This window comes from Doryrhamphus excisus, linkage group LG8, assembly GCF_037039965.1.
Source record: "Doryrhamphus excisus strain RoL-2023G ecotype Guam linkage group LG8, RoL_Dexc_Guam_v1.1, whole genome shotgun sequence".
Classification (NCBI taxonomy): Eukaryota; Metazoa; Chordata; class Actinopteri; order Syngnathiformes; family Syngnathidae; genus Doryrhamphus; species Doryrhamphus excisus.
In genome coordinates, this window is record NC_136364.1 from 16,021,835 (window position 1) to 16,041,132 (window position 19,298).

Sequence of the window (19,298 nt, forward strand, 5' to 3'; positions counted from 1 at the left end):
CCCTTGTGAGGATAAGCGGTAGAAAATAAATGAATGAATGGTAGGAATAACATGGCTAACTAATTCCACATAAATCATTGATGATAGCTGCGTTACACGTGTGCAAGTACGCTTTCCCAAGGTGGCCACCGCAAATGTCATTTATAGTCATGTGACAAAGTCTTTATTGTATTTACTATGTTATTATGACTCCCAACCAAGTGTTGCAATGTACTAGTTTTGCCTATGCATTTTAGCTATGACCATATTTTCAGCCAATACTTAATTTAAGCCATGTGTCAAATTATTGTGGTTTCTTCTTTATTTTTTTTGGTGAGACCTCTTTCTTTCAGTCCAATTTTAATTTAGTGAAGAATCTCGGCACTCAACACAGGCTTACTGTGAGAAACCATACACGTTCACTCATAACGTGAGGAGGTATTTCGGCCAGGGCATGAGGGGCCATGTGACCAGTACTTTATTCAGGTAGACAGGCTAGTCCCAGACTTCCTGTTCTATTTATGACCTTTCCATGGTGGCTATTGAATTCATTTTATTAAATATAACTTATTAAATGTGTGTCTGAGGCATATTTAGTAGGGCTTAAACCTGAATGGAGCATTAAGCTTGTTATTGTCGCTCATGAACAATATTATGCAGCCGAATGGGATCTAATCGTTCACTTTTATTGCAAATGATGATCTAAAATCTGATGAACATCCACTTCAAGCGAGGAGGGGTAGGAACAGGCCATGTGTTATAATGTTATAAATAGACTTTTTATGGGCATGTCAGTTACTGGTGGATTTTCGCCATGCACTGGTAGGCGTGGAATATAGCTCTTGCGAAAAGCAGAAGGATGCATTGTATACGGGGAGTGGTCATGAGGGGGAAATAAATCATAGATTTATTTTATTTTATTTTTTGGTGGAATGTTACCACGGAAGCAGACAGGAAGGGACACTATGAATTAGAATGGAGACACTGGAAGAGGAGAGGCAAACATTGGCAGTGTTTGCATGGGAGTGAAGAAAGGAAGGGTGGAGTGACACTTTGGGAACAACACGGACCTTAGGTACAAAAAAAAAATACAACTTTTCCTTTTTATTTCCCAGAAAATATTACAGCTATAGAAATAAAGTGGAGAGAAACGGGTATCTTCATTATGATCATTTGACAAATGGCGTCCATTGTATCTCTGTAACATGACCTCCATGTCACTAGAGATATTTAAACACTGCGTCGTGCATTTTTGGAGACTCTCCTCACCTTTTAGAAACAAATGAAACATGAGCTATGTGATATGCATTTCTGCGTTTTTTTTACCTGATATGGGGCTCGGATCTTTATGACCTTGGTCTTCCCGGTGCAGTGCTGTCAGGGGAAGGCAGCATCTATCTCGGCACACTGAAGGATGCATACACTTATATAGTATATTATACAAATATTTTCATATTTGCTTGGGAAAATATGCCCATAACATCTCAGTGTCGACTCAGTGGTTATCATAGTGGTAAATATACTAAAATACCAAATACAGACATTTCTGCTCTAATCATTCAACTGTTTTTTTTTTTAAGGCCTGCATATTTGAAATTTGTGGATTACCGTATTTTCCGGACTATAAGTCACACTTTTTTTCATCGGTTGACTGTTCCTGCGACTTATACTCCAGAACGACTTATAAATGAAAAAAATATATATAATTTCAAGACGGCGCTCTAGACTTTAATACCAATATTTCCTACCCCTTAACAATAAACAGTAGATGTTAGCTTTCAAAGACAACTGAGAACGACAGAATACAAATTACCCCCCCCCCCCCCCCCAAAAAAAAAAAAACATATTCTGCAGATTACAAGCTGCAAGTAGTGAAATTTGCAGCTGAAAACAGTAATCGAGCAGCAGAGAGTAAAATTTTGGATTAAGTGAAAAACTTGTTAGGGACTAGACTAGGCTACTCTTACTGCCATGAAGAAAACTAAACAGTTACTGTACTTAAAACTGTTTGTTATGTCTGTTATTTTTTGTGTAGCTGAATAAGCATTGTGTTAGCATATCTTACACTTATTCAGTCTGTTCTCTATTCTTTTATTCATGTTAGAACTTTCCTTCCAAGAGGATGTAATGTCTGTTTTTGGTCAAGTAGTTTGTAAAATAAATTATCTGAAAAAAATGCGACTTATGTATGTTTTTTTTCTACCTAATTATGCATATTTGGCTTGTGCGACTTATACTCCGTAGCGGAGTCCAGAAAATACAGTATATTATTTTTTTAAATGAGCGATGGCGATGCCAACAACTGACGGACGCTTGGTTGTAGCGGCTTGCCCATGCTTTGATTCCATCTACTCTATAAATGACCGACCATGATCATTTCATTAAAATTTTTTTAACAATTTTTTTCTAACAATGGTGCATTCAAGTGCATCGCATGACTCCTTGGACACAAGTTGCCGCTGCATTCAGGGACACTTGAAAACCACAGTAAACACACCGAAATCATGCAACATTTACCAAAACAACCACTTTTTGCTCACAGTAAAAAGTTTGGGAACCACTGCTCAAGGAGAATATATATATACAGGATGTATATTTTTTTTATGTCTCCGCTGTTGCACCATCACCAGCAACAACACCCCCGAACACGCTGTCTGCATTTTATATTTTGCTTCACTGACATAGACAAGATATAAGCTTATCATAATTTATTTGCACCAATGTAATATTTTCCCCCCTCTCTGCTCTGTTATCAGGCTGCTGCTGACTACGTAAAAGCTCACCTGCCGGACGCGCTTCGCCAGCAGCTGCTGACCTATGAACGCGAGAAAGAGCGAGACAGGGAAAAGGATAAGGAGCAGGACGAGAAAAAGGACATGGGTGGCTTCTCCTACCCGTCCATCCTGGAGCAGCAAATCTTGAATTTAGACCGGGAAATGTTGGAGAAGCTCTCCTCTACGTACAATGAAGCAGGTAAAAAGATTACATTCAGGGAGTCTGACCTCACAAGGATGATGATGGTGCTTTGACTGACTGGCAGAGAAATATTTAGTAAACTTTATTTTGTAAAAAGCAGGCTTCTCTACATATCTTAAAGTAAATATAATTTTATTTTATTTTATTCTGCACGGTGGTCGAGTGATTAGCACGCAGGCTTCACAGCTAGGAGTTCAATTCCACCCTCGGCCATCTCTGTGTGGAGTGTGCATGTTCTCCCTGTGCATGCGTGTTTTTTCTCCGGGTACTCCGGTTTCCTCCCACATTCCAAAAACATGCTAGGTTAATTGGCGACTCCAAATTGTCCATAGGTATGAATGTGAGTGTGAATGGTTGTTTGTCTATATGTGCCCTGTGATTGGCTGGCCACCAGTCCAGGGTGTATCCCGCCTCTCGCCTGAAGACAGCTGGGATAGGCTCCAGCACCCCCCCGTGACCCTTGTGAGGATAAGCGGGAGAAAACGAATGAATTAATAAGTGCAGTTTTCCCCTGTAAAATCAGAATAAAGAAACATCACAACCCTGTGGGACGCCATGTTGCTGGGAAACAGGAAATATCCCACTCTTCTGAGGTCCAACCACTAAGTGTTACATTGATGTTATGGTAAAATATTGCTTTTTCATCACATTTTCATTGATAATGGTTAGGAACTGGAATCGAAATGAGGAATCGGAATCGTTCAAATTCAAATGATGCCCAACCCTAATTAATTCAGGTTTTCTCATTTTTATGGGTCTTCTCCGGGTACTCCGGTTTCCTCCCACATTCCAAAAACATGCTAGGTTAATTGTCGACTCCAAATTGTCCATAGGTATGAATGTGAGTGTGAATGGTTGTTTGTCTATATGTGCCCTGTGATTGGCTGGCCACCAGTCCAGGGTCAGGTCATCAGCTTTACAGATGCCACATTTGCACACATGTTATGTTCTCCCGAGACAAAGAAATGAGGCGTTCATTCATGTGTGATCACTAAACAAGTAGGCCATCTTGCATCGCGAGGGTGTTGCTCATAACTATCAAGACACAAAACGACCGGGCTACTCCTTGGTGATGCTTTCAAGCCTCCCCGAAATTTTTCCATTCAACACAGTGGCTGTCAGCAGCCCCAAGGCCTTGCTTATTCAGCTGTTTAAATACAAGTCAATCTCCACAAAGCTTGTAGTAATTATCTGTGGAGGAAGGCAAGGAAGGAGTGAGAAGAGAGAGAGAGGTAAGAGAAGGGTCAGAGGAAGCGATATGTGTCTTCGAAGGGAGGGTGCTTTTGTTGGCGAGAGCATTGCAGACACTTATGGTAAGGTATGTTTATAGAAAGCAGGAAGTAATGCCATATATAATGTAGAGAAGAGCATAACGACATCAACAGGACAAAAATAGAAAGAGGAGGTGCAGTACATTGGAAAAACGTAGTCATAAATGTTCCTGACAAGCTTGTTTTGTGGGTTATTATAAAATAAAATATCCCTATGATGGAGGGCGGATGTTTGTAATGCAGAAAGTTGGCCGGTTATTGGTATTGATTGTTTGCTTTTATAGCTCTCTTTCAAAATGATGTTTTTTGTAATACTGCACCGCAGTGTTTGTCTACCTTTTGGAAATGAACGACACAACTGTGTTTTTATACAACCAACCTGAAGACAGTGTCTCGGTGGCGATATCTACACTGTACATTCACTATACAGTTGAACCTCGGTTAGCATCTGCTACGCCTAGCATGTTTAAATACGCCTCATGTTGTTAATACACTGTGTGAGTCCAACTATGCCTCTTCATCCATTTTCTATGCCGCTTGTCCTCATGAAGGCATCCTGGAGCCTATCCCAGCTGTCTTTGGGCGAGAGACAGGGTACACGCTGAACTGGTCACCAGCCGTCAGGGCACCCCAACTATGTTCTTAAAGGGGACCTTTCATTCATTCATTCATTCATTTTTTACCGCTTTTCCTCACGAGGGTCGCGGGGGATGCTGGAGCCTATCCCAGCTGTCTTTGGGTGAGAGGCGGGGTACACCCTGAACTGGTCACCAGCTGTCGGGGTAGCCCAACTATGTTACTAAAGGAGACCTTTCCATTCATTCATTCATTTTCTACCGCTTTTCCTCACGAGAGTCGCAGGGGTGCTGGAGCCTATCCTAGCTGTCTTTGGGTGAGAGGCGGGGTACACCCATAACTGGTCACTAGCCGCCAGGGCACCCCAACTATGTTCTTAAAGGGGACCTTTCATTCATTCATTTTCTACCGCTTTTCTTCACGAGGGTTGCGGGGGTGCTGGGGCCTATCCCAGCTGTCTTTGGGCTAGAGGCGGGGTACACCCTGAATTGGCCACCAGCCGCCAGGACACCCCAACTATGCTCTTAAAGGGGACCTTTCATTCATTCATTCATTTTCTACCGCTTTTCCTCGCGAAGGGTCGCGGGGGTGCTGGAGCCTATCCCAGCTGTCTTTGGGTGAGAGGCGGGGGACACCCTGGACTGGTCACCAGCTGTCAGGGCAGCCCAACTATGTTCTTAAAGGGGACCTATCATGCTCATTTTTTACCCTTTGTATTGAGTTAGTACGTACTCAAGTGCTTCCTAACTATGAACCATATAAGGACGTCCTCCCCTCTGTGACATCACAAAGGAGCAGTTTTACCACGCCTTTTGAAACCCGGATGTTTTGAGCTATCTCAAACTTTTTTCAGGGCTCACTTCCAAATGCACAAACCTCATCATCTGAAACTTTGGCATCTTTTACCACGAGAATACAACATTCTAAGTACATTTATAGGTCAGAAAAGGGGAAATAGTTTGGACACCCCTTCTATAAGGTACATTGTCAGACCACAGAGTATTATTGGGGATCATCAAGATGATTTCATCCTGAAACTCAGTGTCTTTCTTGTGGTGGAGTCATGAACACTGGCATTAACTGTGGCAAGTGAAACCTGCAGTTCATTTGATGTTGTTGTGGGGTCTTTTGTGACCTCTTGGATCAGTCGTCGCTCTGCTCTTGGGGTAATTTAGGCTGTCTGGCCACTCCTGGGAAGGTTCACCGTTGTTCCATGTTTTCCATGATTGTTCCATGTTCCATAATGGCTCTCACTGTGGTTAGCTGGAGTCCCAAAGCTTCAGAAATGGCTTTATAACTTTTACTAGACTGAATTCATCTCAGTTATGTTTTAACAGGAGGGCACAATCACTTTTTTATACAGAGCTATTTAGTTTTTTATTTTTTTCTTCCTAAATCATAAAAAAAAAGTTTTATTTTAAAAACTGAACTTTGTGTTCAGTTTTGTTGTAATTGACTAATATTTAAATTTCCTGATGATCTGAAACATACAAACAAAGGAAATGGAAATGTTTTGGACACCTCTGATTTAAGGTACATAGGAAAACCACAACTGAAGGATGCCCGGTGGGATACATTGTGGTTTGTCTACTGGCATGAACTTCCCCCCAACAGCAAGACAAGACAGAATGACATTACGACCCTAAGTGGAGTGATTCAGACTGAACTTGGGGGCAGATAGAAGGCAATGTTTAATTTTCACCATGTGATTCCGGTGTCAGCAGTTTATCGCAATGAAAGGCCCATTGACACGGCGCCCACAGCTTAACTGAACTCATGGTACTCCCTGGTTAGAGATGGCTCATATATAACACACGGCGATTGTTAAAGAAGAGCACCAGCGCCCAATCCCCGGGCAGAGGCTGATTATTCCCCCGTCAGAAAAGGCTCCCAACACGGCAGCGACGTGACCTTTTCATGCACTCGCCCGCCGCCGACCTCTTCATCCTTTTATACCCGTCATGCTCGTCTTTGGAGCGCTTTCCAGCCACATGGATGCATCATTTTCGCTGATCTGTGTTGCTCTAATAAGAAAAGCTACAATTGTGATCCTCATTCATTTTCTACAGCTTTTTCCTCATGAGGGTCGCGGGGGTGCTGGAGCCTATCCCAGCTGTCTTCGGGCGAGAGGCGGGGTACACCCTGGGCTAGTCACCAGCCGTCAGGGCACCCCAACTATGTTCTTAAAGGGGGCCTTTCATTCATTCATTCATTCATTTTCTACCGCTTTTCCTCATGAGTGTCGCGGGGGTGCTAGAGCCTATCCCAGCTGTCTTTGGGCGAGAGGCGGGGTACACCCTGGGCTAGTCACCAGCCGTCAGGGCACCCCAACTATGTTCTTAAATGGGACCTTTCATTCATTCATTCATTCATTTTCTACCGCTTTTCCTCATGAGTGTCGCGGGGGTGCTAGAGCCTATCCCAGCTGTCTTTGGGCGAGAGGCGGGGTACACCCTGAACTTGTCACCAGCCGTCAGGGCACCCCAACTATGTTCTTAAAGGGGACCTTTCATTCATTCATTTTCTACCGCTTTTCCTCACGAGGGTTGTGGGGGGTGCTGGAGCCTATTCCAGCTGTCTTTGGGCGAGAGGCGGGGTACACCCTGAACTTGTCACCATCCATCAGGGCACCCCAACTATGTTCTTAAAGGGGACATATCATGCTCATTTTTTATCCTTTGTATTGAGTTAGTATGTACTCAAGTGCTTCCTAACTATGAACCATATAAGGACGTCCTCCCCTTCTGTGACATCACAAAGGAGCAGTTTTACCACACCTTTTGAAACCCGGGTGTTTTGAGCTTTCTCAACCTTGGCTGGCGCAATCACAGGGCACATATAGACAAACAACCATTCACACTCACATTCATACCTATGGACAATTTGGAGTGGCCAAGTAACCTAGCATGTTTTTTGGAATGTGGGAGGAAACTGGAGTACCCGGAGAAAACCCACATATGCACGGGGAGAACATGCAAACTCCACACAGAGATGGCCGAGGGTGGAATTGAACTCTGGTCTCCTAGCTGTGAAGCCTGTGTGGTAACCACTCATCCACTGTGCAGAACATTCATTCATTCATTCATTTTCTACCGCTTTTTCTTCACAAGGATCGTGGGGTTGCTGGAGCCTATCTCAGCTGTCTTCGGGCGAGAGGCGGGGTACACCCTGAACTTGTCGCCAGCCAATCACAGGGCACATATAGACAAACAACCATTCACACTCACATTCATACCTATGGACAATTTGGAGTCACCAATTAACCTAGCATGTTTTTTGGAATGTGGGAGGAAAACGGAGTACCCGGAGAAAACCCCCGAGGGTGGAATTGAACCCTGGTCTCCTAGCTGTGAGGTCCGTACGCTAACCACTCGACCGCCGTGCCGCCCAATTGTGATCCTATTCTTACTTTTTGTGTTTTGGTGCCTTCTGACCTTCTGCAACATAACGGCTCTTGTCCTATTATTTCCTCAAGACATACTGACTTAGTCATAGTATGATAAAGAAAGGCAATGCATGTTTAAGGTAGGAATTTATTACTGTCTTCCACTGTGCAGCCTCTTGCTGATCAGGTAATTGCTGTTAATTTTCCCCCCGGGTGCCTGATTCACAGCTCTCCTCTCTGTTGCAATCAGGGCCTAAATTAAGCTGCCAGGGGAGTTAAAAGGGGGATTGACGGAGAGAAAGAGTTCAATTCCTAATCCAAAATATCATATTTTTCCCCAAGCCTGTGTCCCTTCGAGAATACAATATTCTAACTACATTTATAGGTTAGAAAAGGGGGAAAAAAAACACTATAGGTCCGCTTTAAGAGAAGTCTGGTGACTGACTGAATGACTCAGCAGTGCCTCTGTTGTTTGCAGCCGTGTATTGCACACCATATTGTCATAATCAACTATCAAGTACATTCATTCATTCATTTTCTACCGTTTTTTCCTCACGAGGGTCGCGGGGGTGCTGGAGCCTATCCCAGCTGTCTTGCGGCGAGAGGCTGGTAGCCAGCCAATCACAGGGCACATATAGACAAACAACCATTCACACTCACATTCATACCTATGGACAATTTGGAGTCACCAATTAACCTAGCATGTTTTTGGAATGTGGGAGGAAACCGGAGTACCCGGAGAAAACTCACGCATGCACGGGGAGAACATGCAAACTCCACACAGAGATGGCCGAGGGTGGAATTGAACCCTGTCTCCTAGCTGTGAGGTCTGCGCTCTAACCACTAGACCACCGTGCCGCCCACTATCAAGTACAGTCGCAGAAAAAAAAAATCACTGAATTTGACTGCACTTTCATCATCTAAGCATCCTTATTATGTTCCATTACAGTTCAGACCAGTTCTGTTTTGTATTCTCTACTACGCCCTCCACTTTTTGGTCTTTGTTGTCAGCAGATGGCCAAAGAGGAAGTTCTGTTCTTTTGGCTCTCGTACAAAAACCTTCAGAGTCCACATGGTTCTGTCTAGCTGGCTGGCTTTTCAAGTCCATGCTTTAACTACCATGAGTCACCTATAGTTGCCGGGTGTGTGGTCTGAAAAAGCAAGTCATGGTCGGGGTCTTAGTCGAGGTAGGCAACGTTCTTATGTAACTCCGCAAGATGGCGGTAGCTGCATGTAAAGCAGGGGTCTCAATCTCAGTTTACTTGGGGGCCACTGGAGCTCGGGTTTGGGTGAGACTGGGCCGCAAAAAAAAAAAAAACGCATTTATTAAAACCAAAAATTTTTTAAAAACTTCGCCTTGGTTCCAATTTTCTACGAAAAAAGCTCTGATAAAACATTCCACTGTTCTCAAATATCTTAATTTTTATTTTTCTACACAAAATAAGATGAAAAATCAAGAATAAAGAAAAACAACATTTATACATTTATTTACATCATATTGCGCAACTGCAGGGTCTTGAGACACATGCTAACTCGCAAGTTATTTCCTTTAAACTTAAATCGTCAAAAATTTACCACTTCCACATGGATAGGGAGGATAACTATTAACAGTTATTTAACCTTTAACATGAACATTAATCAAACGTAATATTTTTTTCTGGGTACATGATACCATACAGCATCCATATCAAACTTGCGTGGGGCGCACTAACATTAAACTTTCATATCAAGGCGGGGGCCTCAAACTAGTGTCCTGCGGGCCACATTTGGCCCGCGGACCGCGTGTTTGAGACTCCTGATGTAAAGCATCTGCCTCTGCATGCGTTTTACTACACTATATTGGTTGCGCTCTGCCACACTGTTGTTTCCAATCATGTTGGCTTAACGCTATTACCTTAGACCAGGGGACTTAAGGAGTCCCCTGGAGACTTAAGACCAGGGGGGACCGAGCCTTTTCTGTGGTTGGCCCCAAGCTATGGAACTCTCTCCCCTCCCAAGTAAAAAAAGGCCCCCAACATTGAAAGCTTTAAGTCTTGTCTTAAAACCCACTTTTATACTCTGGCTTTTAACTCGGAGTAAGTCGCATGGTCCTGTGTCTTTCTTTTAGTTCTTTCTTTTTATTTATTTAAATTATTAAATATTTATTCTTCTTGTTTTGTAATATTTTAATATCTATTTTACTATTTTATTTCTTATTTTATCTTTTAGTTTTGAATTAAATTCAATTTGTACCTTTATTATTATTTTTTTTTACTTTTTATTTTACTCGTCTGCGTAACACTTTGGAAACTGTTTATAAAATGTGCTATATAAATAAAGTGGATTGGATTGGATTACCTTACCACAACATTGGTTCTGAGGCAAAGCACACAATTGAAGCTGTGGCGGTACCATGTATTATAATGTGCAATAAACATTGAACAATACAAACTTATTTAAATAGGAATGGACATTCACAACATGAATTTACAATAACACAATTATAATGAGATCATTATACAAAGCAGTACATCCATCTAGTGTATCAAAGAAACCTTTCCAAAGTACCTTTCCACTTTCTCATGCACTCCAGATTATTATCAATGCTCCATCCTGTCTGTGGTTTTGGTAAACAAATGTGTTTCCTTTTGTTTTGTGATGTTTTCAATTTAAAATTCACAAACATGCTCACTTTTCCATATTCTGCGTTTTTTCCCCCTCAGGCACCACGTGTCTGGTGGCCCTCCTGTCCGATAAGGAGCTGACGGTAGCCAACGTCGGCGATTCCCGAGGAGTGCTTTGCGATAAAGACGGCAACGCCGTTCCTCTATCACACGACCATAAGCCATACCAGCTTAAAGAACGCAAGAGGATCAAGAAAGCTGGTGAGTCAATCGACATCTTACAATACATACCAATACACTTCCCTCAGCTGATCAGAATAACAATTATTTAGTAACTTTGGTGGGGGGGGGGGCATAACCTGGACGCAGACTGCATATTTAGTCTTTATACTGAGCCCAGTCTGGCTCTCAGAAGTAGGTTGTTATCAACCAGAGACAGAGAGTGCACACAGCTTTGCAGGTGCATTTGCAGCCATAATTCTCCCTCCCACTCATGCTGCATACTCTCAGAGCTCTAGTCTTTGCTCAGTGATGATGGCAGGATGCCAGACGAGTAAACCCTGTGGTGCTGCACTGCACAATAGGCCATCACCGCCATCTAATGGCTCAGTTAGGTACTGGAGGAAGAAATAATATGAGACATCACAATAACCTTCCTCTTGTGTTAGCTTTCTGGTATCATGTCTTATGTTACCGGGTCGGTTTTGACCCGTGTATTAAATCAGCTATAAAATACACTTTTAGTGTAAGTTACCATCTAATTTGCTTCTCGTGTCTTGGTTACCTTCTTAGGCTTCCTCATCCATGAAAATGTTGGTTTTAATACTTTTGGTGTGGGCATGTAGGCAATTTTTTTAAGCTTTAAATTCCATCTGGTGTATTTATATAGTTAATAGTCTCCAGTGGCTTGATCACATGACGTGTATTTTTAAAATCCTGGCTTGGACCTTGCTTACTTGGAGAAGATGAAGAAACCGGAGAAGCTCCTGACCAAGTAAGGAAGTCGGAATGTCATTTCATCGTTCCCAGCACAATTCCCTTCTTGCGGATGCATTTCAGCCACCGAGGGCATATTGTAGCTTAGCAGCAGAATATCATATTTCTTATCTTCCTGCTTCCTCACATCACGATTTCTTAGGTGGCTTCATCAGTTTCAATGGCTCATGGCGCGTGCAGGGCATCCTGGCAATGTCCCGCTCACTGGGCGACTACACCTTGAAGAATCTCAACGTGGTCGTCCCCGATCCCGACATCCTGTCCTTCGACCTGAACAAGCTGCAGCCGGAGTTTATGATCCTGGCATCGGACGGCCTCTGGGACACCTTCAGCAACGAGGAAGCCGTGCGCTTCATCAGGGAACGTCTGGATGAGCCTCACTTCGGCGCCAAAAGCATCGTCCTTCAGTCTTTCTACCGCGGTTGCCCTGACAACATCACCGTCATGGTGGTCAAGTTCAAAGGCAAGGCTGCTGAGCCGTAGGGAGACGACAAGTAAGAAAGAAAAAAAAAAAACAGCAACCCTGAAACTTTTTGAGGTATTTCTATGGTAATGGTTTAATTTATTTTGAACATGCATACAGGTTACATTGGAGTACATCACATAGTACAATCCACACCTGTCCAAAAAGAAGTAGGAAGAAGCATATTTAATTCTACCCCCTCTGTTTCACATCACTTACAATACATTTGTTCACTTCCTGTATTCCAAATGTACACTTTACCAATTTTAAATAGATGAGAAAATGATAAGTCAGTATAAGAATGTGGTACAAGTCAAGGTTAATAATAACTGTAAATGTAAGTCATAATAAATAATAATAGATACAGTATATTATAATAACTGACAAAAAGGTTAATAGATGACATAGTTGAATGAGGAGTTAGTCGTACATGCAAGAGACTTAGCATTGTAAGTACACAGCGGTTCAGGCCTCTTTTTACTTGTATTGTTTATTGAAAAGGCTCAGTTTAGAGCATTGTTTGACTTCTTGACTCAATCCGTCCCGTAACCGGATTCCACAAATTGACAGGATGAAGGTTTTTAGCATTGTTCTCGCATAATTCTCCTCTCTTGTTGAGAAGAACTGTATTGTGTTTTTTGGGGTCCCGGGTTGTTTTCTTTATGCATAATTCATGCAAATTTATATATAATAATAATTTAAATTTTTAGCAGTAAAAGGGTTTATATTTTCTCTACAAGCTGCAATATTGTTTATTTTTTATTTTTTATTTTTTATTTTTTATTTTTTATTTTTTATTTTTTATTTTTTATTTTTTATTTTTTATTTTTTATTTTTTATTTTTTATTTTAATTTTATTTATTTATTTATTTATTTTATTATTTTTTATAATTTTTATTTTTTTTGTATTTTATTTTATTTTATTTTATTTTATTTTATTTTATTTTATTTTATTTTATTTTATTTTATTTTATTTTATTTTTATTATCCTAACCGACCGTTTTCATTACCACAGTTAGCGAGTGAAGTGTAACAATAAGTTAGATATGGTAATACCAGTGAACAATAGAAAGTATGGAGTGATTTTTGATCCACAACAAATTTAGCTTTTCTTTTCACCATATTATGTTATACAGTATATTTATAGTATAGCGTGAGATTTCCAGATCATATTATCATCTATGATGACCCCCAGAAATGCCATTTATTCAGATTTGCAGATCCTGCAGATTCCATTAGAAAGGTCCCCTCGCCGGCCATTTGTTCTTTCTAATTATTTCACCTCATGTCATTTTTCACTCAAAAAAGTGCTGCAAATGCGTCAGATTGCAAGTGTGGACACACATTGTCTACTTGATTCAGGACTATTCCTAGTTACTTTCATTTTCTACCACATTTAACATACTTTTGGTTACTATGATATACTGTGATTGACAGTATTACGGCATATGACTTGAACAGGAAGTGATGTGTTTTGTGTTGGCGATGAGAGAGCAACAACCTTTCGGGACTCGTACCGTCACTCAGAAGTGGCTTTAATAGAACTAAGAAGAAGTTAGACGAAGATTAAAAATAGCCACTACATCGTGTTTTTCTACCGAGGTCGTTCTTTTGTTGTGAATGTATTTTGGGAGGTTATTATCATGCAGAGGATATTCCTCATTTAGCACATTAGCAATCTGAACGTTGCCTGCTAAGTTCCAGCTGAAGACAAACAAACCCACCATGTTTCAGAACATATTTTGGCACCACCGTACATCGCATGTTTAGCGCCCTGACCAATGCATTGTGAAGCCAGAATTTCAAATTGTACAATAACCTACAGTTGTCATTTTTTATGTATGTGGGTATACTCTAGAGTAGTCTATGTACAGCTTGTATAGGGGTACTGTCCTCTGAAACTACAAATAATAACATCCATTATAGTTAGCAACGCAAGTGAACTAAACTGTGTCCATTTTTTTGTGAGCAACGTTGTTTTCCGGCAATGCCTTAGTACCTTTGGGCATGGACTGGTTGTTATGGAGGAGATGCCCCACAGGTGCTCAACAGGGTTCTGTTGTGGAGCCACACGCCATCACATTTCTGCATTTGGAGGCGGGTTTGAGCTCCTTATCGTGCCATGTGGACCACTTTATGCTACAGAATGTTAGATGTTAGAATGTTAGAATGTTAGAATTCATGTTCCCCTTAATGAACCACAACTCTCCGGTGCCAGCGGCACTCATGCAGCCAATTATTGTCAGGACAATTGCAGCCAATTATTGTCAGGACAATAATGGTTGAGTGTTATGTCATCTATACTACTTTAAGAGCTGTACACAGACTACTCTAAAATATAGCCAAGTTTTATTTGTGTTGTTTTGTTTGTTGAAAAGATATATTGAAATACAAATGGCTGCTGAAGTCTGAGGCTTGTTGTCACTTTATACTTTATAAAGTAGTACATCTTGGCCAGTTCAGTTCTAATTGTGGCTGCTACTCTTAACCAGTCATTGGTCATATACATCACTTTTTCTTTTGGAGTGTTTTTATTCAGAATAAATGATATATGACTGGTGGAATTTCTTTGATGGCTTTTTAAAACAAATCTAGATTGACCAGACCCGGCTTATTAGCATGTTTGCTCTGCTGCTCATGCAAATTCTGGTCACTAGAATGGAAAACAATAAGACCTTTTATGAAGCAATACATTTCTAATGATGCTCAAGTCATTATATTACTAATAGACGCTGACATTGATTGTTTATGTAAACAAAGAAAATGAAATACATCCCATTGTATAATACGTCCTATCACATTCACACATGAAACACACCTCCAAATGATTGTTGCTGCCTTATGTGTTTTTTTTTTTTGCTTTCCTGTAATGGCAAATATTTTCATTTAGCACCATGTCACACTCTTATAATCTGTAAAATAGATTTTTTAATGTCTCTAAGAGGCATGAATGTACATACGTACTAATGTTGCAGTCATTCTCACTTGCGGTTGTTATGCAGCAACAAAGAAAGCAAGGCTGATTGTCCCGTGTCAGCAATATTTACAGTACCTGCCGTTTTATTTTTTTTTTTCATTTCAACATTGCAGAATGTTAATTGGCATTTGTTTTGTTGACTGTATAAAGCTATGTGGATTTTAAAAAATGATATTTTAAGGTGTAATTAAAAAAAAGTTAACATTAAAATGATAAAAGATTCATAATTTCTCATGGTGTTTTTTTTCCAAACATTGCAGGCAATGCATCGCATACTTGGGTTTTCAGTGCATGGGGAATGAAGCCAGCCAATCCACCTCAGAGCTTCTCATACTGGTTAGACCAGGAGAGAATGCTTTCGCTTTCACTTGTACCCAGAGTTGTAATTGAAACTAGTTGACAACAATTATTTATTATTACTATTATGCGAAATGATGTTCTACCAGTATTATGTTCTCGTAGAGCACCAAACATGAGAAGTAATCCACCATCCTTGTCACTTGTTTGCTCTACTCCACCCAAAGAAACGGTGCTGAAATGTTATGGGTTTACGGAAAACCTTCCACGTTTGACACCAAGCTCGATGTGTACACAAAAAAGGGCTTTGCTACACATCTTACACTGTGTACATCTAAAAAGTGGACTTATCAGAGCCACACACTGTGACAGAGACAGGCGTGAGGCAAACAGCTCATTAGCATTACAGTGTAGTCCCAGTTGGGTTTACGAAACAGTGGAGTCACTCTCTCGCCACACCCACATTTTGGGGGCACAATTTTGAATGCGGTTCTTTGATGCTCTTTGGTAATCGCTATTTCATTTCACTGCAGCACACAACTTTCTGTGTCTATTTCGCGGACGAACTGTCAATAAAACCACATTTTGCATGAACTGCAAGCAGAGGGTACGTTTTTTATGATTTATTCAGTCGTTCCGATCAAGTACTGTATTCTCACTATGTTGACTTTGACTTAAATTCAGCACATAAATCTGTTAATATTGTAATATCTCTGTAGCAGCATGAGTGGGCATGTAAACCAAAGAGTGCAGATTGGCATACACTTCCATGTTATGCCCTGAGCGGGTTTGACTGCCTTGTTGGTGAGATGAAGCCAGAAAGTGTTCATTGAAAACATGCCCTTGGCACCAATCTCAGCTATTAATTGCCCCAACAGACTACCCGTGGCCACCCCAACTGGCCATCGAAACAATACAGGTTTGAACTTATTGCCACTCCTATGTGTAATGGTTTCATATTAGCAACCTCAATGAAAGTTTTTTGGCTTTGCTACTGTGACTAAAAGCGGGTTTTGGCAAACACATTTCTAATACACTATAATGGGACCGCCGAGAAGTTCTATAACTTGGGACCTGACATATTTTCCGCAAACCAATATACGTTTTATATTTGGATGACTCTGATTGACCCGTGAACCAGGTGTTGACCCCCCAATAAAAAGACTACCTGTTAGAATAAAATGTAGATAGAATGAATATAACATTAGTTATCACCCTTATATTAATTTACTTAGACAATAGAAAGTGTTTGAATGTTCCCGTGACCCTGATCAGAGACTCCCAGTGACCCCCCAGGTCCTGGAGGTGCCTGGATGCACCAACAGCAACCCTGCAGATGTTCATGTTAATCCTGCAAGAATGTGCCAAGATAATAACTCATAAAACAATAAAAGTAATTACTCTCACATATACACACACACACACATAAACAAACAAATAAAGCTTGTGCAACTGCCTTCTCTCCCCGCCCCCACTTAGAGTTGCACGACCATGTAGTAGGGACCCACGAAAGAGAATAAAAAGAGGAGTGTGAACTGCATATTCAATGGAATGGAATGGAATGGCCTTTATTGTCATTATACAAGATGTACAACAAGATTGGAGAGCTTCTCCTTTCAATGCAGTAGTCAAGTAAAAAAAAAGTATATAAAAGTAGAGTAAAAAAGACAATTTAACAAGATATATACTAGATATCCAAAATAGAGTTGAGCAGCATGTCACTGGGTATGTGGTTTCACTCTCCTCGCTGCGAGTAACTTTGAATATTGTTTTCTGTATTTTTGTATTTAAGTGTTTTTTTTTTTTTAAAAGTGTCACAGGAGTTTGAACCTGACACTATCTACGGTCCAATATTTCCCATTCATCAGCACTGCCATGCTGGGAAACAATCCGGATGTTGTCCCAAATAAGGACTTCCTGACCGGTGCATGGGTGCCTGAGTGATGGTCAAGGACAGGTGTGACATGACTCCAGAGAGCGAACTGCATGTCACTCTTCTTGTAGTTGCACCGTCACTTTTCATATAAATAGCCTTACTGAAATCTGCGTAGAGCCTGGGAGAGCCCCATCCCGTCACAACAGAGGGGCGGTATCACTTTAAAGTGTGTGTACATAAAGCATAGTGACAGCGCTGCAGGGACCCACTGGGCGCTGGAGATCTTAGTTTACTCTTGTTACGCAACAAACCCATTCAGACATGGGGATACACAATTCCAAGCCTCAGAAACAGGCGCAGGTCCTGATGCTAGGACTGGATGAATCGGGAAAAAGCACGCTCCTTTACAAGCTCAAATACAATGAGAGTGTGGTGACCGTGCCCACGGTGGGCTTCAATGTGGAGACGCTGGAAACGGACCGGAGCAGCCCGAGTCTCACCGTCTGGGATGTGGGGGGTCAGAGGAAGATGAGGCCTCATTGGAAGTATCACTACGCCGATACAGCCGGACTGGTCTTTGTGGTGGACAGTGCGGACTACAGGAGGCTGGATGAAGCCCGCAAGGAACTGCATCGGGTTAGTTCAGTCATCTTTTGCTAAGGGTTTTTTCACAGCACACATTTAGAGTAAATTTGTGAATATGTGACGGGTTCTCTGTTCTCGTCCTTCAGGTCCTGAAGTATGAAACCCTGAGAGGAGTACCTCTGGTCGTACTAGCAAACAAACAAGATCTTCACAGAGCTCTAAGCCCCGAGGTGGTCTGCCAGAAACTGAACCTGAGGCAGGCGTGTGAGGGCAGCAGGGCCTGGTTCGTCCAGCCCTGCTCGGGCATCACAGGTACGGGTCTGGAGCAAGGTTTCAGGAGGATAGTTTATCTGATGAAGACCCCATTGAGACAGACACAAGAGGACATACAGGTCAAGATGAAGTCAAAGGGGTTCAGTATTGCTGCCTTGATCTGTGGCTGATGGTTCCTGGAGATTTGGGTCTAAGGATTCATTTCACGTCATACTTTGTGTTCAATTCACTTCCGTCTTTCTGAGCTGTATGCTCAATTAAAAAAGATGTCAACGTGGATCATCTTGATATGGTGCAAAAAAGACTTTGATGGTTTTTCATTTCAACATTCCTCTACGTCAACTTTGTGTAACATTGCCATCTTGGATTTGAATTACAGTAGAGTGAAGTGAATTTTCGCTGTACATTTTCAACATTCAACACTGAATTCATATTGCTGCTTATTATTTATTATTTAGTTTGTAATATTCTGGAATTTAATTTACGAAAATATTTATTTGTGTTTTATTCAGAAATAAAATATCACCTTGCTATTGTATTTGTTTCACTCATACTGTACAGTGTGCCAACTTACTAGGTACTTGCATGCTAATGTTAGCATACTAGCATTTTAGGTACTTTCATGGATAGACACATAGTATGTATATAAACTCTTAACAAGCATGTTAGCATTGCTAGCATGTTGATGTTAGCATAGTAGCATTTTTGGTCATTTTCATAGGTAGGCATAGTATATAAAGACTTAGCATGCTAACATGAAACATGTTTGTGCTACTATTCTAATTCTAGCATGCTAGCAAAGATAACACCTAGTGTTGATGTGTCGACCAATGAAAACTGCTAAAAATGCTTCTATGTTAATGTTAGCATGATAACACCTAGCATAATCGTGGTGTTTCGCGATTTAGCTACGAAAACGGATACAAATGTTTCTGTGCTAATTTTGGCATGCTAGCACGTGCTACATGTTAGCACATTAGCATTGCTAGCATTCTAAAATTGGCACAACATGTAGCACTAGCATGTGCCACATGTTAGCAC

The 19,298-nt window shown here is 41.2% G+C and overlaps 2 protein-coding genes across 2 annotated transcripts in view; both read left to right on the forward strand.

The window, feature by feature from the left end:
* Window positions 1-12,965, forward strand: part of ppm1lb (protein phosphatase, Mg2+/Mn2+ dependent, 1Lb) — a 39,707-nt gene extending 26,742 nt beyond the window's left edge. Inside the window, exons 2-4 of the mRNA XM_058079667.2 lie at window positions 2,736-2,952; window positions 10,890-11,051; window positions 11,929-12,965. Of these exons, the coding sequence (XP_057935650.2) occupies window positions 2,736-2,952; window positions 10,890-11,051; window positions 11,929-12,269 (720 nt within the window). The 3' untranslated portion in view covers window positions 12,270-12,965. The remainder of the gene's footprint in view (window positions 1-2,735; window positions 2,953-10,889; window positions 11,052-11,928) is intronic.
* Window positions 12,966-17,573: 4,608 nt separating this feature from the next.
* LOC131134516 (ADP-ribosylation factor-like protein 14) lies at window positions 17,574-18,553 on the forward strand. Its single transcript, XM_058079894.2, has 2 exons — window positions 17,574-18,035; window positions 18,131-18,553. Exons 1-2 carry the CDS (start codon window positions 17,721-17,723, stop codon window positions 18,425-18,427), a joined length of 612 nt encoding a protein of 203 aa, XP_057935877.2. The 5' UTR covers window positions 17,574-17,720; the 3' UTR covers window positions 18,428-18,553.
* Window positions 18,554-19,298: the final 745 nt, after the last annotated feature.